Here is a 26,815-nt window from a genome sequence, read left to right on the forward strand (position 1 = left end):
CACCACCACCATCAGCATCACCACCACCACCATCAGCATCACCACCACCATCAGCATCACCACCACCACCATCAGCAGCATCACCACCACCATCAGCAGCATCACCACCATCAGCATCACCACCACCACCATCAGCATCATCACCACCACCATCAGCATCACCACCACCACCACCATCAGCATCACCACCACCCTGCCCAGAGCCACCACCTCCAACACCATCCCTATCACCTCGGCATCACTGGCATGACCACCATCACAATTACCGACACCATCAAAACACTTACTACTGTCGTCTTCATTTCACAGGTAAAGAAACTGACTCAGAGCTTAAGTACCTTTGCTGAAAGGTACAAAGCCAGTAGGGGACAAAAGGAGAGCTCCAACCTGGGCACAGAACCCAAGTCGAGAGCTCCTCCTACGTCCATCTTTTATCTCAGAAAGTCTAACATGGAAAAGTACAGTGGGCTTGGTTTCAAGGGTCACCACAGGGCTTCAAGGATACCCAGTACTCAGGATCTCTCATACCTAAGCTTTAAAAATTGTATCTAGAAATAAAATATTCCAGGTTGTGTCATTAATATCTGTATTCCTGGGCATAATGAAATCTCCCTGATTTCTCCTTTGGCTGTTCTTGCCCCTTCCTTCTGTGTCTTCAATGATCACAAAGCACACAATGACTATTCCCCTATGTAACCCTGTGGAGACATTGTAAGAGGGAGAGAAAATGTCATGGAGAACACAAGTCCTGGGGAGAAAGGCAGGAAATAAAAGGCATTGTTTATTTTGCCTGGCTCTATAGAGAGACAGCTGTATAGGCCTGCGAAAAGAAAGAGCTCTGGCTGGCTCAACCTTTGGCAAGCAGATCTGGTATTACGTAGGCAGTCTGTTGAGCCAGGAGAGGAAGCAAAGGAGGAGATTTCCTTTAATTCTGGCCATATTGTTGACCGCTTGTTTTCCCCTCCAGGACCTTCTGGACTTCCCCACTCCCAGGAGAGAAGCTGCAAGGCAGTGTGGATAGCCACAGCAGAACCCCACTTGCTGCTGGTCTGCTCCATCAACACCTTCCACAAGGCTCCCCTCAGCTGGCTCACCCAAGGCGATTATGAAAATCATCTCTAGTGCCACAGACCCACTTGACATTTGGATGTCCTTTCTTCCTTTCCCACCGCTGGGCACAGAGCCACATCTGCTGTTGTAAGGATAACCCTTAAGAGTTGCATGGCATTTAGAACATGATAGCAGCCTAACAGGTACTACTAGTGGTGAAGAACCCACCTGCCAATGCAGGAGACATAAGACTTGGGTTCAATCCCTGGGTTGGGAAGACATCCTGGAGGAGGGCATGGCAACCCACTCCAGTATTCTTGCCTAGAGAATTCCATGTAGAGAGGAGCCTGGTGGGCTACAGTCCATATGGTCGCAGAAAGTTGGGCATGACTGAAGCGGCTTGGCACACACACACACAGGGACCTAACAGCTTTCCCATCCCAAAGAATGAATCTCCAGTGAGTGGATTTCAGTAACCATGACAAAACATGGTGGAGATACTTTACAGGAAAACCTCTATGGTTCTTAAGATACTGTAATCCACAGGCAATTTTCTACACCTTGGCTAACAAAGAGCAGCGAAACAACAAATAAAATCCTATCATAGGTGTTATACCCTCAAGGTGGCTCCATTCTAAAGAATTCAGCATGCTTAAATCTCTTTTCATGGGTTACCAGGGTCCTCAGGAAAGAAAACCAAAGAAAATCTCTCCCTACTTCACAATATGATGTGAAATCTACTTGGGGTCTACTGAGATGACAGTTACACACTGGTTAACTCTGAGAAAATGGAGCCAGAGGGGAGGCAAAATGGGCTAAGGACTAGTCCACTGGCTACAGCACTAAAGGAAATCAAAGCTGCTTCTAGAGACCAAGGACGAACCCCACTAAGTGCAAAAGAAAATACTGGCAATATTTTTTTTAGAAATCTTGTAAAGTTTGCTTATAAACAATAAGAGGCATTGAGATACAGAGGGGCAAGCACATAAGCTGATTTTTAAGTAGATCACACTTCTCTTTTTGATGTCCATCAGCAGATGAATGGATAAGAAAGCTGTGGTACATATACACAATGGAGTATTACTCAGCCATTAAAAAGAATACATTTGAGTCAGTTCTAATGAGATGGATGAAACTCGAGCCGATTATACAGAGTGAAATAGCCAGAAAGAAAAACACCAATACAGTATACTGACACATATATATGGAATTTAGAAAGATGGTAATGATGACCCTGTATGCGAGACAGCAAAAGAGACACAGATGTATAGAACGGACTTTTGGACTCTGAGGGAGAGGGAGAGGGTGGGATGATTTGGGGGAGTGGCATTGAAACATGTATACTATCATGTAGGAAACGAAGTGCCAGTCTATGTTCGATGCAGGATGCAGGATGCTTGGGGCTGGTGCACGGGGATGATCCAGAGGGATGATATGGGGTGGGAGGTGGGAGGGGGATTCAGGATTGGGAGCTCGTATACACCCGTGGTGGATTCATGTCAATGTATGGCAAAACCAATACAGTATTGTAAAGTAAAATAATGTAAAAATAAAATTTAAAAAAAATTTTATGCTATTGTATAAAAAGCACTTGATAAGATCCAACTCTCTAAAGATTTTTAAGTACATGGCACAATTTTATTAACTACTGGTATAATGTTGTATGGCAGACTTCTAGAACGTATTCATTTTGCATTAACTGAAACTTTATACATGTTGATTAACAACTGTCCATTTTCCCTTCCATTTCCCCCGACAACCACCATCCTGCTCTTGCTTCTATGAGTGATATATACTATTTTAGATATCTCATATAAGTAGACTAATGCAACACTGGTCAGTTTGTGACTGGCTTAAAGGGATATATACTCAGATTAATTTAAATGCCTTCATAATGATTTAAAATCCCCTTAAATGAGCTAATGTCATTATTTAGCATGGATGGACTTAAGAGAAGGCCCACAGAGAAAGACAAATACCAAATGATATCACTTATATGTGGAATATAAAATATGACACAAATGAACTTATCTACAGAACAGAAACAGACTCATAGACACAGAGAACAGACCCGTGGTTGCCAAAGTGGGGCAGGGAGAGAGATGGAGGGGGAGCTTGGGGTTAGCGGATGCAAAATGGTAATATCCAGAATGGGTAGGCCCTGCTCTATAGGATAGGGAGCTATATTCAACATCCTATGATAAACAATAATGGAAACTAATGTAAACAAAAATACACACACACACACACACACTCGCTTTGCTACCCACCTGAAATTAACAACACTGTAAATCAACCATAATTTAAAAAAATAAAATTTCATGAAAGAAAATTAATGTTCACTGAGTCTTGCATTGAGAACTGTCCAATATATTGAAAATGTCCATACTCAGGTTTACCAAGTTATGATTCCATCCTAAAATGAACATCACTTTTCTCTCCAATTATGCCTTCTGCAAATGCAACTATTTTACCCCAAATTAAGGCTTCTCCTACAACTTATGGCTTATCTTTGGAATGATATTTATACTGATTGAAACATGTTATCTCATTATCCCCCATTTTAGAGTATTCGGAGATACTTCTTCTGTTTCCTTCAAAATAATTAGTCCAGGGCTGAGTGCAAATTAGTAGCTTAGTAAGTATGTACATATTGACTGATAAATAAATTCTCTAACCCTGAACCAGAAAATCAATCAGCCCCCTATGTAATGGCCTTGAATGATGACTCAGAAGGCAGTCCTATAAACACTTCAGTGTGTCTAAACTAAGACATCTCATTTGCTAAGATAAAATTTCTTTACATAATTCTATTATAACCCCAAACTCTAATCTGCAGTGGGAAAATTAGATTACAGTAGCAAAGGCAGAAATCTAGTTGACATGGTAAACAACCCTTCTGCACATAATCAATTTAGGTTCCCAGCAGTGGTGAATTAGAACTTATAATTTTTTTTTTTTTTGGCTCTTACCCTGTCTTATTTTTTATAGTATTTATGCATTCATGAAGATATATGCATTTATAAAAATATTTCTTATAGTTACAATTTAGATTTTCAAATGATATTACATGTGGTTTGCTTCTAAAAGAGATAAATATTCCAGTCTGAAAAGATAATCCAAAGTGGAAGTCCATTAAAACCCTAAAATTATTCCATCTAAATTTTTTATATTACTTGGGAAAATTTTTTATCAATGTAAGGTGTCATGCCTCCATCATTTTAATTGGCTAAATGTCACAGATAAATACTTTTGTCACAAAGTAAATCTAGAATATGTTGGATTCAAGGTAGTATGAGCTAATAGTCTTTTTTGTCTAACACTATTTTCTCTAGTATTGTTCACCATTTCTGATTTCCCCCAAAATACAATTATTATTCTTTTTCTGATAATTTCAAATTTTTCTTAATATTTTTTTCATTTTTTATAATTGACTGCCTTCTTGTTCTACTCTCTGAATTGTTTTATCATATAGCTAAGTCTTTATTCCTTGGTATTCTATAGAGCAAGAAAAGAATACTGGTAATATAAATAGCAAAAACAAAGTACTTATTTTCCCTGGAATATAATTACGATTCCATAAAGCCTATATGGAATTTCTTTTCTACATATTTTTCAAAAAAAAGTGATGTAAATATTTTGCATCCAAGAGCTATATTTGTTGAGATGTCTTACATATTGTATTTGCTATTTGCTAATAGCTATTGCTATTGTATTAGCAATACAATAAATATTGTATTGCTAGAGTAATGAAGTTGCAATCAAACTTGCAAACATTAATAGTCTCTAAAGCTAAATTAATTTTGGACAGATCCATTGCTTAACAAATTATGGCTAGAAACTCCCAGTAAAATAATTTGCTAAGCGACCTACATACTTCATTTTCCAACTTTGCATTTTAAATATATAGCAGTAAATGCTCATGATGTTTTGAGTAATCTTCCAAAAATGATATTATTGTTGAGCTATAACTAAGTAATTAAATTTGATTTGTATCTACACTAGTTAATTAACCTTAACATTTTCCATAACAGTCAAGCTAATGTTAGACCTTGAAACACCAAACAACGTTTTCTATAATTATTACCAAGAAACTAGCATCATTAAAGAACAAACATTAGTAGCACTTCAAATTTTTGGATGTCACCTTCCTAACCACAAATCAAATTAGCATATTCTTCATTTATTTTTTATTAGCTGTTAACATTAGACAGAATTCCCTGTTGAAAGTCAGGATTAGCTAGCATGGGTTTAGTATTTGTCATTGATTGTGTTTATACAAAAGCATGTGCTAATTGTTAATTATATCTGTCTAATGAGTGTTTGCATTGTAATTTTCAAATGTTTTGCTGAGAATAAATTTTATTTGAGACCACAAGCAGCACTTACCACTTAATGGTATTTTCCTAAAATATGGATTTTGATTTTTAAAAGGGTCAAGTTGAAATAATTCAACTCATTTATATAAAAATATGAATGAAGACAGACATGCTTATTTTATAAATTTAAATGACTTTTTCTACACTAAAACTGAGGTCAAAGATTAGGCATCTATCTTATTCCTGAAAACAATGAATCAATAAATCTGACTGCATTTTAATCTCCCTCCCTGATCAGATTGAACTCTATTTCTACCTTGGTTAATGACTTCTTAATTAGATATATTTTAAATCCAGGCTTTTCCAGGAATTGCTTTAAGATGCTGTGGAAAGCATCATAAATTCTGGCTTCATGCATATAATTAAACAAACCAAAAGAAAAAAAAAAGATTTAAAAAACTATCTAATAAAGCTGTTCAGTTCAGTTGTTCAGAGGTGTCTGACCCCATGGACTGCAGCATGTCAGGCTTCCCTGTCCATCACCACTACTGAGTCCACTCAAACTCGTGTCCATTGATTGAGTCAGTGATGCCATCCAACCATCTCATCCTCTGCCTCCCCTTTTCCTCCCATCTTCACTCCTTCCCAGAATCAGGGTCTTTTCCAGTGAGTCAGTTCTTCACATCAGGTGGTCAAAGTACTGGAGTGTCAGCTGTAGCATCAGTCCTTCCAATGAATATGCAGGACTGGTCTCCTTTCGGATGGACTGGTTGGATCTCCTTGCAGTCCAAGGGACTCTCAAGAGTCTTCTGCAACACCATAGTTCAAAAGTATCAATTCTTTGGCACTCAGCTTTCTTTATAGTCCAACTCTCACATCCATACATGACTACTGGAAAAACCATAGCTTTGACTAGACAGGACTTTGTTGGCAAAGTAATGTCTCTGCTTTTTAATATGCTGTCTAGGTCATTCATAATTTTTCTTCCAAGAAACAAGCATCTTTGAATTTCATGGCTGCAGTCACCATCTACAGTGATTTTGGAGCCCCCCAAAATAAAGTCTGCCAGTGTTTCCACTGTTTCCCCATCTATTTGCCATGAAATGATGGGACCAGATGCCATGATCTTAGTTTTCTGAATGTTGAGCTTGATGCCATGATCTTAGTTTTCTGAATGTTGAGCTTGAAGCCAACTTTTTCACTCTCTTCTTTCACTTTCATCAAGAGGCTCTTTAGTTCTTCACTTTCTGCCATAAGGGTGGTATCATCTGCATATCTGAGGTTATTGATATTCTTGGCAATCTTGATTCCAGCTTGTGCTTCATCCAGCTCAGTATTTCTCATGATGTAATCTGCATATGAATTAAATAAGCAGGGTGACAATAAACAGCCTTGACGTACTCTTTTCCTGATTTAGAACCAGTCTGTTGTTCCATGTTCAGTTCTAACTGTTGCTTCTTGACCTGCATACAGATTTCTCAGGAGGCAGGTCAAGTGGTCTGGTATTCCCTTCTCTTTAAGAATTTCCCACAGTTGGTTGTGATCCACACAGTCAAAGGCTTTGGCATAGTCAATAAAGCAGAAGTATATGTTTTTCTGGAACTCTCTTGCTTTTTTCATGATCCAACGGATGATGGCAATTTGATCTCTGGTTCCTCTGGCTTTTCTAAATCCAGCTTGAACATCTGGAAGTTCACGGTTCACACGCTGTTGAAGATTGGCTTGGAGAATTTTGAACATTAGTTTGCTAGCTTGTGAGATGAGTACAATTGTGTGGTGGTTTGAGCATTCTTTGTCACTGCCTTTCTTTGGGACTGGAATGAAAACTGACCTTTTCCAGTTCTGTGGCCACTGCTGAGTTTTCCAAATTTGCTGGCATATTGAGTGCAGCACTTTCACAGCATCATCTTTTAGGATTTGAAATAGCTCAACTGGAATTCCATCACTGGACAGACATTTGTTGACAAAGTAAGGTCTTTGCTTTTTAATATGCTGTTTAAGTTGTGGCAACCCACTCCAGTATTCTTGCCTGGAAAAACCCATGGATGGAGGAGCCTGATAGGCTACAGTCCATGGGGTCTCAAAGAGTTGAACACGACTGAGTGACTTCACTAGGTTGGTCATAACTTTTCTTTCAAGAAGCAAGTAACTTTTAATTTCATGGCTGCAGTCACCATCTGCAGTAATTTTAAAGCTGAGGGGTATCCATAGTCCCATCCATGTATTTTAGGTGTTTGAGAACGTCATCTCTCAAGATTACCTTTGTAATTGGATGAAATATAAATTCATTGTAAAATATAAAAACTGAGTTGTGTCTACATACTTCACCTAGACTACATGAAGACAAACTCTTTTTAACTTGGATCTGACTGTATGGGCCTGACACTGGAAACAACGACCAGAGGAGAAACAACCCATTAAAAAAAAAAATAGAATAAGGGATATTTGATAATATCATGTTTTCCCAGATGCATTTTGTTTGAATCTTTGGTGCCTAGATTAAGGTTAAGTACCAGTCAAAGCAACAAATTTATTCAAGTAATAGACCTATTAATTATCGTCAAACCTTATTGGTAGTAAAACTCTATAACACTAAGATGAAAATTCCTTAAAATTTTAGAAAGAAGAAAAAATGCAGGGATGTACTTTCATTACACTTATAAATAACATGTTTTGTCATTACTAAAAGTTCATGTTTCAACTTACCACATAAAAGATAGGAAGAATTTTATAGAGCTAGGAATGCCTACTCATCTAGAATACTCCTAAGAACACATACACAGAGATGCTGATAATTCCACAGATTCTTACCAGTTTTCACAAGATATCTAAATTTCTAAAGCTGAAATTTGGCAACATTTCTTCCATAGCAAAAATTAAATCCATGTAATGGCATAGGGTGAATGTTTGAAATAGGGCTTGACAGTCTAAATTTTACCATCGAACCACTGTCTCTCTCTCTTTTTTTTTTTTTCTTCTACTACACTCTGCCCAAAAGAAATTTATTTATGCTTTGGTAGAAGTCCTGGACACCAGACTAGACAGGGAAAGCTGCCTCCCAAACAAGTACAGAGCCATTATTCTCAAGAGAAAGCAATATTGCATTTTTTGAGAGAACATCTTAGGTAAAATGAGTAAACAAAACAAAATACCAATTTGGTCATATTTAAGAGCTACCCTTGTGAATTCATTTAATAACATGCAGTATTCCTTTAATAATATGCAATAGCACTTGTAATCCATGTAAAAGTATATCTAATACAAGAGGGTTCAATAATTGAAATGATTATGAAATGTAATGAGCAAGAATTCCCAGCAAAGAAATAAAATTTAGGTACTAATGTGGGCAGGACCATAATCGACACAGGCCTTTGGGAAAATCCATCCTTGGGTGTGCAAGATATTCATTTCCTATTACCATCTTTCAGTAAAGTATCTGTCCCAGCAAAACATGTCTCACTAAGTGGAATGTTAACAGCATAAGAACCAATGTAAAATAGATACTGAGTAAAAGTACTCCCCCCACACACATCCAAGGAAGGCTATTAAAATCTATCTTAGATTTCACTGTGACAGCACACTGATTGCCCATCTCTATAAATACAATGTCAAAGAGGTGAAAGACATTGGAAAGCTCTTTTAGAAAAATCTGTTTCCTCTGCACCACCCCCAAATCCTTGTATTTATTTTCTCTACACTTACAGAAGAAGAAATTTCATCTTGAAGAGAATGCACCTGTGATGTCACATGCCATTAACAAGAATTAACCATTTTGATAACAAACTATATTTTATATTGTTTATCCTGAAATTCCTAAGTTGTCAATGATCCCATCAACATAATCATTCATTTGAATATTTTCAAATAAATGATTTAAAATGAATGTTTCACTGCAGGTATTATAAACAGTTCCTTTTCTTCCATCCTTGCAGTTTGGATATTACTGACTGAGTCATATTTTCTGGTTTGCTTTTGGTGAGTGCAATGCCCCTGGCCTTAGGCAAGGAAGGAGGAAAAGCTCTCTAAACATCCTCTCCCAATGGAGGAATCATCACACAATCAGATATTCTGTGTTACAGTGTTGGCAAATATCACTGTAAAGTGTCAATAGGAAAACTTAATTGTTTCCCACTTCTTTTCTCTGACCTGCTCCTTGTCATTTCAGACACTTAGAATTTTATTTCTCTCACCATACCTGTGCCAGCAGGGTAAAAGGGTTTGTTTAACCACGTAAAGTAAAATCAGACTAGAACTAAAAAAGAACTTTATGACTTTTCCCCATTGGCATCAAACTGAAAAGGCAGCATTGGTCATTAAGTTATAATTAAGCATTAGCATTTCAGCAGAAATATTATACTATCACAAAAACAGTGTCAGAGAAAAGCAGCAAAAATCATTTCAGCCAACCCTGGTAGCCAGGAAATTATTTGGGGGCTTTCCCAATTTGTACTCAGTAATGAAGTTAGGACATAACGTGACTTTTGCGATATTCCCTTTCTGTGTGTCTGTTACATGATCAAGATAGAATACAAGTTTCTTAACCGATCATTAAGTGCATAAATTGTCAGAAGACTCATTTCGCCATGATCTATAAATGTACTTAAAAACTGTAAATGCATAAAAGTAAAAATGAAAGCACATTAGGATCTTGACATATATAGTATATTGATCAGTGGCACATAAGCTAGAAGCTGGGATATTTTGATATTTTGAAAGTGGTTCTGTATAGTAACCAATCCATTCTTTCTTCACCATTTAGTTTTTAAAACACACACACATGTTCACACAACCACAAACGCACTCAACCACACACGTAGGTATTAAAAAAAAAAGAGCTTACACAATTTCGTCATTCTGGAACTCGAGCTCTCCGCATGTGTCCTCGAAGTCCTCTCCTCCACCTCTGGCGGTCCCCTCGATGGTCTTATAGGGAACGATAACATTTCCACGTGCTCCAGATGTTCTCAGGACTTTCACCTCCATGATGCCAATGCTCTCACTCACATGAGTCACGGGTTCCTCAAAGGTAAAGATGCCAGCATGGTCATCATCAAAAATAGTCACAGTGGCAGTGGACGGAGATCCCAGGCAAGCAAGGGTAGAGACGTGACTGGCTTCCAGGATGCCATCTTCCGAGGCTTCCAAAGATACTTTGACGTTGCTGAGATGCACAAGGAAATTCTCATCCTCCTCAAAGATGTCATCATCAATGATGCCAACTCTGATTTCCTTCTGGGTCTCACCAGGCTTAAAGACCACAGTTCCTTCGGTAAATTCGTAATCAGATCCAGCGTTGGCTGTACCATCCTCTGTTCTGAAGTCAACAAACACAGTGTTGGTCAAATCACCACCTCTGCGGATAATGGTCAGGGCTACTGTGCCACAGTTCTCCAGACACTGATATGTCCCTTGTTCAAAGAAGATCTTACTGACAGGGTCATTTTCAGCCACTTCCGTGTTGACCTCATGCATGCTGACGGCTTTCCTGGCTTGGTCTGCTGCATGCCTCTTTAAAATGTTGCCCGCTCCGGTCATCAGGCGGGTAGCTTGAATGCGGTAAAATGCTCGGCTTTTTTGCTGCTGACTTAAGACTTGGTAATTGGCTAATTCTATTAATTGCTCTATTTCCTTCTCTGGATGCTTCTGCTTGAGTTCCTTCAGAATCCTAGCCATTTCTCGCCTGGCTTCTTCATCATCTTGGTCCCTCTCATCAACTTCCAGAACCAGGGCTCCATCTAAGAAACTGTCAACATGGGAATTGACCACTTTCCCATCCATTTCAATTTCTGTCTTGGAAGATGGCCTGTCTCCTTCGTGTTCAATAATCATTCCCCTCTGCTTGCCAGCCCGATACCTCTTGTAGACATACTTGTAAAACAGAAGCCTCCTGTCTGCTACCCAAGCAAACACAACACAGATGGGGAAGAAGAAGAAAGTGAGCAAACCTTCCCAGACCTCCACGACCCCAGGGGAGCTGACAGACAAGATGATGTAAAGCCAGGTATAGGCAAAGATGCTCCATGCTGCTGTCACAAAGAACACACGCAAATGCTTGATCTTCCTCGTCTCCCCATCCGGGACGACGTAAACACAAAGCGCAATGATGATGAACATGTTGAATGCGGCACTCCCCACAATGGTGCTAGGACCAAGGTCTCCTGCAGTGAAGTTATGGCCACACACCTCAATTACTGAAAGGAGAATCTCTGGAGCTGAAGATCCCAGGGCCATCAAGGTCAGGTTGGACACTGTCTCGTTCCAGATCCTCACAGTTGTCTTGGTGGTCTCTCCATTGGGTTTCTTTATGGTGATTTCTTTCTCTTGAGACGTGATGACTTCTATAGAGGACATGAACCGGTCAGCAATGATCGAGACTCCAAGAAACATGTAGACCATGGCCACAAAATACACAGTCGCTCTAGCAATTTTGTCCCCAAAGGAAGGGTCCTGGGGCTCCCAAATGGGTAAAATCACCCCCTTCTTACAGTAGTAGGAGCCAGTACACTCGCCAGTCTCATTGCCTTCTCCTTCCATTTCTGTCTCAGCACTTATATGGTCCACGTGGGAAAACAAGAGAGCCACCACGGCTAACACATGAAATCCCATCGACAAGGTGGGTGACAGACTGGGCTGCAGCATGCTGGACGATGGCAGAGTTCCAACTGTCCCAACCTACTGGGGAGAACAAGAAAGGCGGAGGGTGGGGAAAAATCACATCATTAGATCCAGACCCAAAGCACTCAAGTGACCCAGTTATTTTTATTACATTTACCAATGGTTTGTTTATATTTGACTATCACAACATCTACGGTGAATCATGACTCCAAGAATCCATCTGTGATAAAGCAATCCTTGGTAATGTTTACAGCCCAATCTCTCCACTTGTGGATTTTCTACATGTAGCCCCATTTACTGAGCAATGAGCAATGTACACAGCTGACTTACTGGAAGAAAACGTTCAATTATATCCCTGGCTTGTTGAACACACATGCAAGCATGCTGACAGCCAATGAGAAAAAGCACAAAGTTTTGATGCATTAAAGAATTTTCTTCTTGTTGCTAAAGCAGATTTTCTTTTAAACTGTGGTTAACACAGTCAACCTTCCAAAAACTGTTTCATTGCCAAAATCATCTGAAGAGTGATGCTCTGAAGTTTAGACTCTAAAAATCCTACAAATGTAGGACCTGGTAATGATCTTAAATTCTGGGGCACAGTTTACACTGTATTTAATGCAATTGTGTCCTATGGCTCATGAGGGTCACTTGGACTGCAAAATCAAACCAGTCGATTCTAAATGAAATCAACCCTGAATATTCACTGGAAGGACTGATGCTGAAGCACCAATTCTTTGGTCACCTGATGTGAAGAGCTGACTCATTGGCAAAGACCCTGATGCTGGGAAAGACTGAAGACAAAAGGAGAAGAGTGCAGCAGAGGATGAGAAGGTTGGAGGGCATCATCAACTCAATGGACATGAATCTGAGCAAACACTGAGAAATAGTGAAGGACAGGGAAGCCTAGCATGCTGCAGTCCATAGGGTTGCAAAGAGTCGGACATGACTTAGCAACTGAACAACAACAAATCTATGGATCTTAGAACCACAGAGAAATCTTCCAGCTTGCCTGCAATCAAAGCTCAATGGTATTTGCACTTGAGGGGAAAAAAAAAAATCTGTTGTAAGGCAATATTTCCACATGATAAGTATAGTTTTTAAAAGCATGTTTTGATGACAGCACATTTCCTCCTAATTTTCAGCAACACCAGGTCTTCTGATGCATTAGCAGCTGGGCATCTGGTTCTTCAAGCACTGCTCTTCATATCTGTGTACAGATCTCATGCTAGAATCTGCAGGCTGCCCATGGCAGGAAAGGGAGATAAGCAGGCCCAGGTCTGGGCGTGTGTCCTGCCCAGGTCTTGCCTGACAGGCTGTGAAATCAGTGCTACCAGCCATAAATGTTCCTTCTCTGTGTCAATGTCAGACTTTTCATGGTCATTCTAAAATACACATCAGTTCCATAGAGGACGCAAGTGACTTAAAAATAAAGGGGCAATAATTCCAGCTAAATTAAATCATGTGGCAAAATGACAGTGACCAAAAGTACCTATGGGATTAAAGGGCTGTTAGGCAACTGGGGATATGGCTATAGCATCACTGGTGGGAATCCAGCCAGGTTCATGGTGGCTCCACCTACCACTTTGCTCAGGTAACCAAGGTTTGTGCCTCTCAGTGACCTTGTATCACCTCTGATTCCAGGATTTTGGTGATGGAGAATGGAACAATGAGGCAAAGAAGGATCTTCTGCAAGTCAGGGTGACTCTGGTCTGGAAAGCCAGTTATAACATCCAATGACATAGGGATAAGAAGGGTCCTGAGTCAGGTCTTAGTCCTGTGACCTGACATAAAGTTAAATGTAGAGCTGGGTTAGACCCCTTTGTGGCCTCAGGCTATCTAAGTCACCCCCACATTTACCTACACTCTCTGCCCTAGGCTTACTGCTGATGGCTTATATTGAAAATTGCACCAGGGCCCAGGAGAACCCCTACCTGGCCCAGCACATTCTGGCATCACCTAAAGCACCCTCCTCCCCCTCTTTGTTAAAGCTCATCGCTATAGGGAGATAAGCTTTGACATTTTCCTCACACTAAAGAAGACACAGCAGAGGGCTGTGGTGGTCGGACCCCATTCTAAGTAAAAGGTGGAAAAATAGAAGAAACATTTTAAAAATATGCAGTTCATGTTCAGCGTATCTCCTTGTTCAGTCATGACTCGGCTTGAGTGGCTTGTAGGATCTCTTCTTAAAACAAGGTAACCCTGAACCATCCCTGTGAGAACAATGGCAGATCTAGTTCTAACTCCCTTGCAGCAATTTATTCCACAGATTTATGAGAGCTGCCCAGACAAATTTTAGGACATGATGGGCTCTCTTCTAGGTCCTGAGAATTCATCAGTGAATTTGTTTTAAAGTCTGTCTTTGCAGACCTTATATTCTAATGGGGAGGAAACAAACAAATAAATGTAAATGTCAGGTGGTAAAAAGCACTGTAATGGTGGGGGGTAGGGAGCAATTTCAATAGGATGGGAAGTCTGTCTGTTATGGTGTCTGTGCCAGGTTTTGTGTGTATGTGCACACACATGGAAGGCATGATTTTATAATGGACAGTTTAAAGAAGGCCTCGCTGATAAGGTGCCGTTTGAGCAAAGTCCTGAAGGAAGAAGAGGCCCAAGCTTTGTGGATACTTGCAGGAAGAGAATTTCAAGTTAGGTACAAAGACCTTGATGAGAATTGTACTTTCCATAGTCTAGGGACCAGGAAGAAACCTGTGTGGTGAAAGAGCAGTGGTGGACAGAAGCAGGGCTCAGGAGCCGGGAACCCAGCAGGGACAGATCATGAGGGGCACTGAGGCCGCTGTAAGACATTGGCATTGACGGTGAAGGAGATAGGAATCACAGGGAGATTCCAATCAGAAGTGTGATATGAGCTGATTTATCTTTTTTAAAATAATCTCTCTGCTGGTTCACTGAAGAACAGACTATAAAGACAAGAAGAGAAAAAAGGAAGCCAGCATTTGCCTATTATAAAAAAAAAAGTCTGATCAAGGCAATGATCCCAATGCCTTGCAGGTATATAAAATGATATAGTAAAGATTTAAAGTTTAAAAAGGAAAAATAAACATTTGCAGTGATCCTTTTGGAAGATTTGCAACTTAAAACATTTTGGTAACCTGTAAGGATCAGGAAGGTTAAGAATGTGCTCAGAGGGAATAGTACAGAACACACAGAGCCTACCCGAACAGACACAAAGTTGCACCTGTCTGCAGGGTGGATAGAATGAACCACTCGCTTAAAATTGCTGCCAAGGCTCATCATTCCATTCCTCACATCTCAGCCAAAACAAACCTACCAAAATGCACATCACACTCTCTCACTCTCCTTAAAACTCTTCATGGCCTACTGCCCTGAAGACAATTGCAAACCCCCTCAATAGGCTATGTAGACCTTTCAGGATCTGGCCTTTGAGTTCTAAACTATGGGAATTCTCTCAATTCCTGAACAGGACAACACTTTCTTACCTCCAGGTCTTTGCATATTGTGCTTTCTGTGCCCTGAACTATTTTCCTTCTTTGAAGCATATTTCAAAATGACACCACAGCAAATCACAAATCACAGTTGATTGCCTGAGATGGTAATCCCAGGCTCCATCATTAAACACTGTCCCAGACACCATGCTAAATTTTTTATATCTATCTATATCTAATTATTATATCTAATACTTCCAGAAACCAGCATTGCCCTGTTATACAACTCCTAATATTGCCATTTCCATTAGAGTCTGTGTGAATAGCACCCCTAACAATATACTGTAATCCTGTTTGTAGGTGGGAAGACTGAGGTTCAGACAGGTTACATACTTGCTGAAAGTCAGACAGTAACTAAGATTCAAAGCCCGGTCTGTCTCTGAGACTGATGGAATTCCCCTGCTCCATTCTACCACACCTGAGAGTGTATATAGTAACCTTTTGAGAACGATTGGATTTGGGCTTGGACTAGCTCAATGGAAAACCTCTTGGCTTCTATGTGGGGATAGGTAGCAAAAGTCCCATGAAAGGTTTCCAACAAGCCTAGTTTTATCTTACGGATGGCAGACTGACACGGACAGATATCCGTAGCTGGGAGGTAACCTGTGGGCTGGAATGTTCCCGGAGACAACTGGCTCCCACTCTCCCGCCTTTTAGCAATTACCTGGCAACCTCTTCTGCAAATACTCTCAGGGCAATCTCTTCAGTCTGTCAAGAATAAGCCCTGCCCCAACCAACATCTCCCAATATGCTCCCAGCCAAAAGGGTATCAATGTCTAAGGGTGGACAAAGCAGTAAAAAAAAGAAAAAAAAAATCCATCATCACTATTACACAAAAAGGAAGGGGACTTCTGAGGTTAACTCAAAAATGTCACAATTATATTCAAAGATGGTTTCACAGTAGTCTAATTTGTGAGGTCAGTGGACCAAGAAACACTGCTATAGCTTATTGGTCATGAAGCAACTGAAAAGAACTCTCTGGACTTCAGTTTCTTTCTTTATTAAATTAACACCAAATCCAAATGCTTGTGAGGATATGGGGTTTCTTTACCACTGAGCCACCAGTGAAACCCTGAGGATGTGGGTTAGGTGTCATCAAAAAATGAGTCCTTCTTCATTTTTTCCCTCCATGTTTTGTCTCAATTCTGATGCCTCAGTCATCAGATGCAAACAGATTTGACTCTTGCCACTGTCTCCTCAAATATTTATTTCTATGAAAATTAAGCAGCAAATAGTAGCTGTTGATGTATTAGTCTGCTGCCTGACCTTCTAACCTTTCACCCTGATCTACTGAACTCTGAACAAGGGGTAGTCTGATCTGCACAATGGTTTCCGATAAGCCCTTACACCCAGGGACAGTTCTTACTTAGGAATGTTCATTACATCATCCAAACAAGCCTTCAGCACACAGTAGCAAGAATACTCACATTATCTTCTGCTCACTATTTATTTTAAAACAAACCAAACAGCCCCAACACCCATAGATGACAGACCTGAACGTCACTGACAAAGGATGGTGAACAGGTATCAAACTGAGTGAGCCCACCCCTCTACGGCAAAGGGAGCGGTCACAGAAATGGATGCATGTCCTTGCCAGACAGATCATCAAACTGCCAGAGCAGAGGTTCAAGGAGTAGTGAGGAAGCACAGCAGTGGGAGTTTTAGTGCTTCTGACTACAAGGGGAACCAACTCAGAGAGGAAGCACCTCTGGCATTCTCACCAGTTCTGTGCTTGAGGTGGCCTAGTCTCATTTTGCTGATCAGCAGCTGGGGTTTTTCCAAGGAACTCCTTGACTCTCTATCAAGACCTGGAATCCCCACCTCTGTAATTCTTGCTGACTAAAAGCCTCAAAACTAAGCAATGAATCTGTTTCTAAGGCAACGGTAAAGCAACCACGAATTCTCATCCACTACAAATGCAAGCACTTTCAAATGCTAAGATGACGCCAGAGGATGGCCTTCTTTATCTGATCATCCAAGGAGAGGGTGCCAATTACCATTCTGGCCCCCACCCTCAGGCCCTCAGGCCACAGCCACACTTCACCACGGAGCTCCTTCAGTGCCCACAGCAACTCTCTGCTATTACTTTATTTTTTCCCCAAAGAGAGAGTTTCTACTTTTCTTCCTGAAAAATGAGGACAGGTCCTCTGGGAGACAAGCAGTTAGACATCACGTAAGGGACTCAAGCCCCCTGCCCAGACTTACAAGACTACAGGGCCTGTCCCATGTCAGAAAACACCCTCTTCATTCATCAAAGGTAGCAGCTGGGGTAATGGTCAGGCAACGTGGCCAAAAAGGAAAGATGGCTTCAGGATTTAGGATAATGAAAATGTTACTGAAAAGTCAGGAGACCCTTTTTCCCTTACTTTGTTTTTCTATATAGAACTTATTACTTTTTATTGAATTCTAGTTGATTTCCAATGCTGTGTTTATTTCTGCTGCACAGCAAAGTGATTTGGTTATACACATACATGCATTCTTTTTTATGTTCTTTTCCATTATGGTTTATCCCAGGATATTGAATGTAGTTCCCCATGCTATACAGTAGGACCTTGCTGTTTATCTATTCTATATGTAACAGTTTGTATCTCCTAATTTCAAATTTTCAGTCAATCTCTCTCCTAATTCCTCCCGCCTTGGGAACCACAAGTCTGTTCTCTACGTCTGTAAGTCTTAGAACTTCCTACTTTTTATACATTACAGACTTTATTTACCAGTTCTGCTTACTCTCTCTCATAGATGTCAACTCTGTAAGGGTAGGGATTTCTGTCTCTTGTGCACCCAGTTCCCCCGAGCATACCCTGCTACATGGAAGATACACAGCACCTGCTTTTATTAAATGAATAAAATACCTCTCGGTTGGCCTTGTGCTGATTCATCAAATCTCTGATGTGGAATCAGAATCCAGGTGCTGGGCCTAGGCATACGCATTTAGAAATGCTCCCTAGGTAAGATGGATACCCCTAAAGTGAGCAGAGGCCAGTATCAGACTGAAAAGCCACAATCAATATGCGGTAGAGGAGAATGAAGAATGGCAACACCTTTTCGTTGACTTGTTTTCACTACAGAGATTAACAATACTGTTCTTTCCTAGCAAAGAGCTCCTTACTGAGGTATTTCATGCAAAATAACCTTCTCACACTGCCCCTCCTTTCCACCTGAATAAACATGTGTAGTTTACATCAACCCATCCAGAGATTTTCACCTTTCCCTTGCCCATCTCCTGCCGCCCCACCCCCAAGGAAGGCTTTTGTAAGCACGCCCATTCATCACGTGACAAGGAAAGATGATCCATTTAGGGGATCATCAGCTAAAATCTGAGGTCGGAAATCCCTCCAAAGGCATGTAATAATCTCAAGGTTTTTCCATTCAGTCAGGAGAAAAGAAAATGGGGAATGACATTCTAGCAGTGAACAAGCAAAAACTAAAATAAAAGAAGGCAATCTGAAAAGCTGTGGAGAATGATACCAAATTTTAGCCCAACAAGTAAGTTAATACTTAGCTCTCATGACAATAAATCAATTTTTTAAAAATAATCTCAACACAGCCCACAATGTAGTGTCTTGGGGTCAAGACATGTTTATCTTTTAATTTTTTAACTGATAAGTAATCCAAAGAAATGAGAAAACAACACATTCATTCACAAGTTTGCCAAGCTTTTCTTAGCCACTCATTTGTGCCAGATACTGTGTTTTGACATATAAGATGATATTCCCCAAAGATGCTCAGATTCTAGTAAGTCATTACAAGAGACAAGGAGTCTTGCTTTCCAGAAGACAGATCTCTCCCATGACTAGGGAATCAGGAAGAGGAGAGACTTTCCAGGCATTCAGACAATAAGACCATGACCAAGAAGACAGATCTCTTCCATGACTAGGGAATCAGGAAGAGGAGAGACTTTCCAGGCATTCAGACAGTAAGACCATGACCACACCTGGATGCCCTCAAAGTGGACCACCTCTTTTCCAGGTTAACATACCTGGGGTCTTGGGGTCATACAAGTGGGCTTCTAGAAACCTCCAACTGCTCCATCTACGGTCTTGCAACCAAAAGATTTCAAATATAGTGAACTCCCAGGGGGGGGGCCTCAGATCATCTCTTCCATGAAACTTTCAGGTGTCTCATGTTGGACAATAGCAACTATTTCAGGTAATGATTTATTCACCATCCACCCTGAAAAGAGCAACCTTTCCTGATGTTTGACCTTACACTGAAGAAAAATGAGGTCATATGTGTGCAGTTATTTCTGGGTCACCAAAAAAGATCTCCTACCTAAAAATATTTCCCACACTAGCTTGTTGACATTGTGCCTTCAGAAATTTGAGTGAAGTATAAACCTCCTGGTATTCCTAGTTCTAGAGAGTAGACCATTTATTTGTTCTCAAGCATTTATTGAACAGCTTCTAGTGCGAAGCACCGGACCAAACACTGTGCGGATTACAAAGAGGACTGATTCCCGGTCCCTGTTCCTGATAAAATGTACAGTCTTCAAGTGATATTTACTCAAATGACCATGAATAGGAGAAAGAAGATGGAAAATTCCATAAAGGAAGGGACTGGAAAAAACAGAAGCCAAAGAGAGTAAGGGCATTTCAGAAGGAAGCAATGATGTGACTTAAGGCATAGAACAATACTTCTTCAACTTCACTTCACCTAAGGATCTGGAAAATCCATTAAAGTGAAGATAACTGGGCCCTATCAATGGGTATACAGTAGATCTAAAGAAAACAACGTAAGTCTTAATTGCTCAGTCGCGTTCAACTCTTTGTGACCTTATAGAGTGTAGCCCACCAGGCTCCTCTATCCATGGAATTCTCCAGGCAAGAATACTGGGGAGTCATTCCCTTCTCAAGAGAATCTTCCTGACCCAGGGATTAAACCCGGGTCTCCTGTATTACAGGCAAATTCTTTACATGCTTAGCCATGAGGAAAGCCCTATAGCTCTAAAGAGGAAGCCCCAAATTTGAATTTTAGATGGTCTTGGCACTGGCATGACGGGTAGAAATGCATAAAAGGCAGAACTGGGTAGGAAGGCAGAACTAGCTTGAAGGACATCAGCATGTTTAGCAAAAACAGACTAGAGAGCAAAAAGACATAAACAAGGTCCTTGATGGAAGGTGGTGCTTACATACTAGAAGATAACGTTTGTTGTAATATCAGTATGATGCTGATGTGAAATAGTATATTAGATGGGCTCTCATCACCAACTGGGACTCCAGACAGTACTAAAATATTGAAGTCCCAGGATTTCCCTCAGGACTTCCCTGGCAGTCCAGTGGATAAGATTCCATGCTTCCAATGCAGGGGGCATAGGTTCAATCCCTGGTTGGGGAACTAGGATCCCACATGCTATGTAGCACGGCCAAAAAATAAAAATGGTGAGTGTGTAGGGGAGGGAAGAGTGAAGAGGGCAGAGAAAAATGGACCCTAATCGGAGATCAAAAGGGGCCCCAAAGAGGAGATTAAATCACTAAGAGTAACATACATACTTCGTAATTTTGGCAAGGGCTTGCTCTGCTTTCCTCAAAGAGAAAAGCTAAGATTAGCTAGGAACCTACATAGACACAGGGAAAAGGAGCAAATCCATGGAAGTCTTCAGTTCAGTTCAGTTGCTCAGTCGTGTCCGACTCTTTGCAACCCTATGGACAGCAGCACGCCAGTCCTCCCTGTCCATCACCAACTCCCGGAGTCTACTCAAACTCATCTCCATTGAGTCAGTGATGCCATCCAACCATCTCATCCTCTGTCGTCCCCTTCTCCTCCTGCATTCAATCTTTCCCAGCATCAAGGTCTTTTCAAATGAGTCAGTTCTTTGCAGCAGTTGGCCAAAGGATTGGAGTTTCAGCTTCAGTATCAGTCCTTCCAATGAACGTTCAAGACTGATATCCTTTAGGATGGACTTGTTGGATCTCCTTGGACTCCAAGGGACTCTCAAGAGTCTTCTCCAACACCACAGTTCAAAAGCATCAATTCATCAGTGCTCAGCTTTCTTTATAGTCCAACTCTCACAGCCATACATGACTACTGGAAAAACCATAGCCTTAACTGGATGGACCTTTGTTGGCAAAGTAATGTCTCTGCTTTCTAATATGCTGTCTAGGTTGCATAACTTTTCTTCCATGGAGCAAGCATCTTTTAATTTCATGGCTCAGGCACCATCTACAGTGATTTTGGAGCCCAAAAAATAAAGTCTGCCACTGTTTCTCCATCTATTTGCCATGAAGTGATGGGACCGGATGCCATGATCTTTGTCTTCTGAATGTTGAGTTTTAAGCCAACTTTTTCACTCTCTTCCTTCACTTTCATCAAGAGGTTCTTTAGATCTTCTTCACTTTCTGCCAAATATTTCTTCCAGCAATCTCAACTCCAGCTTGTGCTTCATCCAGCCCAGCATTTCTCATGATGTACTCTGCATAAGTTAAATAAGTATGGTGACAATATACAGCCTTGACATACTCCTCTTCCTATTTGGAAGGAACCAGTCTGTTGTTCCATGTCCAGTTCTAACTGTTGCTTCCTGACCTGCATACACATTTCTCAAGAGGCAGGTCAGTGGTCTGGTATTCCCATCTCTTTCAGAATCTTCCACAGTTGGTTGTGATCTACACAGTCAAAAGCTTTGGCATAGTCAATAAAGCAAAAGTAGATGTTTTTCTGGAACTTTCTTGCTTTTTCGATGATCCAGCAGATGTTGGCAATTTGATCTCTGGTTCCTCTGGTTTCTAAAACCAGCTTGAACATCTGGAAGTTCATGGTTCATGTACTGTTGAAGCCTGGCTTGGAGAATTTTGAGCATTACTTTACTAGCGTGTGAGATGAGTGCAACTGTGTGGTAGTTTGAGCATTCTTTGGCATTGCCTTTCTTTGGGATTGGGATGAAAACTTATCTTTTCCAGTCCTGTGGCCTCTGCTGAGTTTTCCAAATTTGCTGGCATATTGAGTGCAGCACTTTCACAGCATCATCTTTTAGGATTTGAAATAGCTCAACTGGAATTCCATGACCTTCACTAGCTTTGTTCATAATGATGCTTCCTAAGGCCCACTAGACTTCACATTCCAGGATGTCCGGCTCTAGGTGAGTGATCACACCATCGTGATTATCTGGGTCGTGAAGATCTTTTTTGCACAGTAGTTCTGTGTATTCTTTCCGCCTCTTCTTAATATCTTCTGCTTCTCTGGGAGTCTTCAGAGACCTTTCAATCAGGTTCCATTCACAAGCTCTGAACAGACGTCAAGTATACGCAGAAACAAAAAACCCAAACTAGACCTCCTAGGTGGTGAGGAAAGTTGTGCTCTTTAAATGAGAGGCTTGTATGGAGCCTCACCATGTTCCCCTGTTCCCTTCAACTCAAGAGTAAATCTTTGAAGTCACTCTTCTGGCTTTGTAGTCTGTCTCTTTGGACTGGGGATGTTTAATACAGAATTTAGTTTCAAGCCATGTGATAGGAACATGCACAACGCCTTAAAAAAAATCTTTTTTAACAAAAAAATTGCTGGTTATGTGAGCAAGCTGGTGAATTTCATCAGCTTTTCTCCTGAGTCATTAAGCTTCATCTTCAAGTAGATTGTTTTTTGGAGATGGGAATTTATCAACTGAAAGTTTGTAGGTCTTTCAAATTTTCCTGCATAGTCACAAAGCACAATCCTGTAAAGAATGAGATGCCCTTGAGGAGAACAGAAATAGGAAGTAAAAAGAAACAGTTTTCTCAAAACCCAGGTTGGGGGCTTTCCCAGTAGTTCAGTGGTAAAGAATCTGCCTGCCAATGCCGGAGACACGGGTTCAGTCCCCAGGCCAGGAGGATCCCACATGCCGCAGTGCAACGAAGCCACTGCACCGCAACTAGTAAACAAGCGCTCTGGAGCCCGGGAGCCACGGCTGCTGAGCCCACGTGCCCTGGAGCCCGTGATCCGCAACAAGCGAAGCTACCGCAACGATGAGCCCATGCGCCACATGTAGAGTAGTTCCCTGCTCCCCGTAACCACATAAAAGCCCCTGAAGCAACCAAGACTCAGCACAGCCAAAAATAAACAAACACTTTTTTAAAAATTCAAGTTGACTGACGCTCACACAATGGTGACTCTTCATCGACGTTCTATGTTCCAGTTTTCTACAGTTCCTGACAATAGACGCAGTGGCACAGCTCTGAGTGTATATATAACCAATCCATTTTTAAAAATGGAAGCAGCTTAGAAAGGAACTAACCAAAGTTTTATTTAGAGAAATAAATCACGTAGCTTTTCAGGAGGGAACATATGAACTTTTTATACAAATCCCTGAGCACAGTTTAGGAAACATAGTTTACTAAGTAAGGCATCTAATGAACATGTCCTTTAAACCAGGGGTCTTCAACCTCTGTGATCTAATGCCTGATGATCAGAGATGGAGCTGATAGAAATAAAGTGCACAATAAATGCAACGTGCTTTACTCATCTCAAAACCATTCCCCTCTGCCCCCCACCTTGGTCCATGGAAAAACTGTCTTCCATATAATCAGTCCCTGGTGCCAAAAAGGACGGGTATCACTGTTTTAAACCAATCCCATATACCTGTGTTTGAAGAACTGTTTATATATTGACTTATGGTTTTAATTTTAGTAACTATGACATGACTATTATTGTCTTTTTGTGATATGTTGAGGATTAGACAGGAGCTTTTGAAAAAGAGAAAAAATTCAGTGGAGAAGGAAAGACTCATGTAACTATTTTATTAACAAGTGAAGATAGTAACTCCTGCCTATTAAGTCTTTGCATAAGGAAGGATTATTTTCACCAGTATCAATGATTAATGAGAGAACATTCATTCAACAAACACTGACTGTCTATTATGTGTCTGGCAAAGTATCTGGGGCTAGAACCATGAACTAAACAGAGAATCTCTCTCCTCCCGGAATTTATTATCTAGCTAGGAAGACAGAAGATAGATGTTAATTTAAACTGTTACAAACAGAAACATTTAAATTGTTACAGAAAGAAGCATTTATTAATTGATAAATTCTATAAAGGAAAAACACAGTCCTAGGAGAGTAAGTAATGGAAGGCCTGACCTGCTAGGATATTAGGGAATGCTTTGCTGATGAAATAACATCTGAGCCAAAATTTTTTAAAAGACACTCAGCAAGAGGCCAGGCTAAAGGTTGCTGGAGGGCAAGGCCTTAGGCTGACACTTCTGTAATTACCCTTCTCAGTAATGGGATTACTCACAGACCTACCTTCTTACATACGCTGGGGTATGAGATCATGTTTAGAAAATGCTAAAAACAGCTTCTGAAATTTATATGAGAATCTCCCCCTCTGAGGTCACAGTCACACAGTGGAAATTAACTGCATTCTACCACACCGCTGGGGGCAGTACTGTTAGACAGAAAGGTCATTGGTCTTGGGGCCAAAAGAAATGAGTGCTGGTCTTGGCTCTCACTGACCAGTCACGTGGCCTTGGACAAGTCGTTTTCCCTTTCTCAGCTTGATCTGTAAAATCGAGGAATTTTGCTGGTAGCCCAAATCTACAATATCCTAATTCCTCACTTTGGCATTCAAGGTCATCATCCATTATACATCACGTGTCTAACTTGCCAGATTTACTGTTCCTGGTAGATAGCTGAGCTACAAATTGAAAATTACCCAAATTAACACCCTGTTTTCCTTTCTCATGCTTTATCTACCTGTCCTCCATGACCCATTCTGAATATCCAATTCCCCTTCCAAAAACCACTTTTATTACTAGGAAGGCCCCTAAAAGTCCTCTAATGTTGCCCCTTCCTTCCTTTTCCCTGCAAGAAAACTCAGGCTATGAGGACTTAAAAGACTTTTTCCCCAAAGCCACGCATCTCAGAAGTGACAAAGCTAAGCTCTAAAACAAGGTCTCTGAGTTTCTAGGCCAGCTCTCTTCCCGTGACACCAACCCCGATTGCTTGGATTCCTGCAGCCCCTAAGGTGACTGGTGTGTTTCTCTTAAGATCTGTGTCTCGAGGGTTAGGAAACTATGGGCAAGAGGTCAAATTTAGCCTACCATCTGTCTTGATAATGCCTATTTTTAAAAATATATTTTGAAACGGTTGAAACATTTTTGAAAAGCACTGTTTCATATGTGAAAATTACACAATGCTCGAATTTCAGTGTAAGTAAAAACTGTTCTATGGAACACAGCACGTTCATGCATTTAAGTACTGTCAATGCCTGCTGTCACGTTTTTACAGCAGTGTTGAGTAGCTCTGACAGGCCCTGTGGTCCACAAAGCCAAAACTATTTACTCTGTGGCCCTTCAAAAAAACAGTTTGTGGGGGTTCAGGATGGGGGTACACATGTACACCCATGGCTAATTCATGTTGATGTATGGCAAAAGCCACCACAATATTGTAATCAGCCTCCAGTTAAAACAAATAAAATTAAAAAACAAAACAAAACAGTGCTGTGACCTTTGGTGCAGCCATTGTGTGTGTCCTTATCTTCCGGCTCTCCAAGACAACCTTCCACAATCAGAATGTCCACGTAAAGGCACACAGGTAGGCACAGTCATCCCTCAAGCAGTAAGGACCAATCCTCATTGAGCACTCATGTGCTATACGCAGTTCCAGATGTTTTATAAGTATGAATGTATCATTCCTCACAAAAACCCCATAAGGCTCTCTACTATTATTACTCCCATTTAACAGATGAAGATCCCTGGGGTCAGGAAGACCCCTGGAGAAGGAAATGGTAACCCACGCCAGCACTCTTGCCTGGAAAATCCCATGGACAGAGGAGCCTACAGTCCATGGGATTGCAAATAGTTGGACACGATTAAGCAACTTCACTTTCACTTTCACCAGATGAATAAAATGAGGCACAGAGAAGTTAAGGACCTTGCACAATGTTAAATGTGCCATTTGTTGAATTCAAACAAACATTAAAACTAAGATGACATGTCTGTTCCCTGGAGGACGACATGGCAACCCACTCCTGGATTCTTGCCTGGAGAATCCCACGCACAGAGGAGCCTAGAGGGTTACAGTCCATAGTGGGTTGCAAAGAGTCAGACGTAACTGAGCATGCATGCTCAGATACTGAGATATGCCTGCTGACCTCAGAGAACTTTGGTCTGAGTGCCATAGCATCCTTCATTGCATTTATCAATATCTTTGATCTAGAAGCAAAGTCATCCTTCTCTTTCCAACTGAGGAAATCACTGCTAGACATCCAGGGACTCCTGAGATCAGAAAACACAGGCACAGGTCTAGGGCCTTCTACTAACATATTATCAAAGAAAAAGAGAGATGTAACTTTAGTGAAGTAGTTTCAGAGTCACACATCTGGATCCAACTACATCCCATTTCATTCTATGAATTCATTTAATTTCATATGGCCTCCATTTGCTTATTTCTCTCTCTCTCT

General features: G+C 40.8%; 1 protein-coding gene across 7 annotated transcripts in view; it reads right to left on the reverse strand.

Annotated features, from left to right (window-relative positions):
• The window catches only part of SLC8A1 (solute carrier family 8 member A1), a 445,025-nt gene that overhangs the window by 342,810 nt on the left and 75,400 nt on the right, over positions 1-26,815 (reverse strand). For 5 of the 7 annotated variants that reach the window (XM_040224698.1, XM_040224694.1, XM_040224699.1 and 2 more), the window contains exon 2: positions 10,210-12,044. In XM_040224698.1, the coding sequence (XP_040080632.1) occupies positions 10,210-12,008 (1,799 nt within the window). In that variant the 5' untranslated portion in view covers positions 12,009-12,044. The remainder of the gene's footprint in view (positions 1-10,209; positions 12,045-26,815) is intronic. The other 2 variants (XM_040224697.1, XM_040224696.1) reach the window with 1 other exon arrangement.

Source organism: Oryx dammah, unplaced genomic scaffold (assembly GCF_014754425.2).
Source record: "Oryx dammah isolate SB20612 unplaced genomic scaffold, SCBI_Odam_1.1 HiC_scaffold_25, whole genome shotgun sequence".
Lineage (NCBI taxonomy): Eukaryota > Metazoa > Chordata > Mammalia > Artiodactyla > Bovidae > Oryx > Oryx dammah.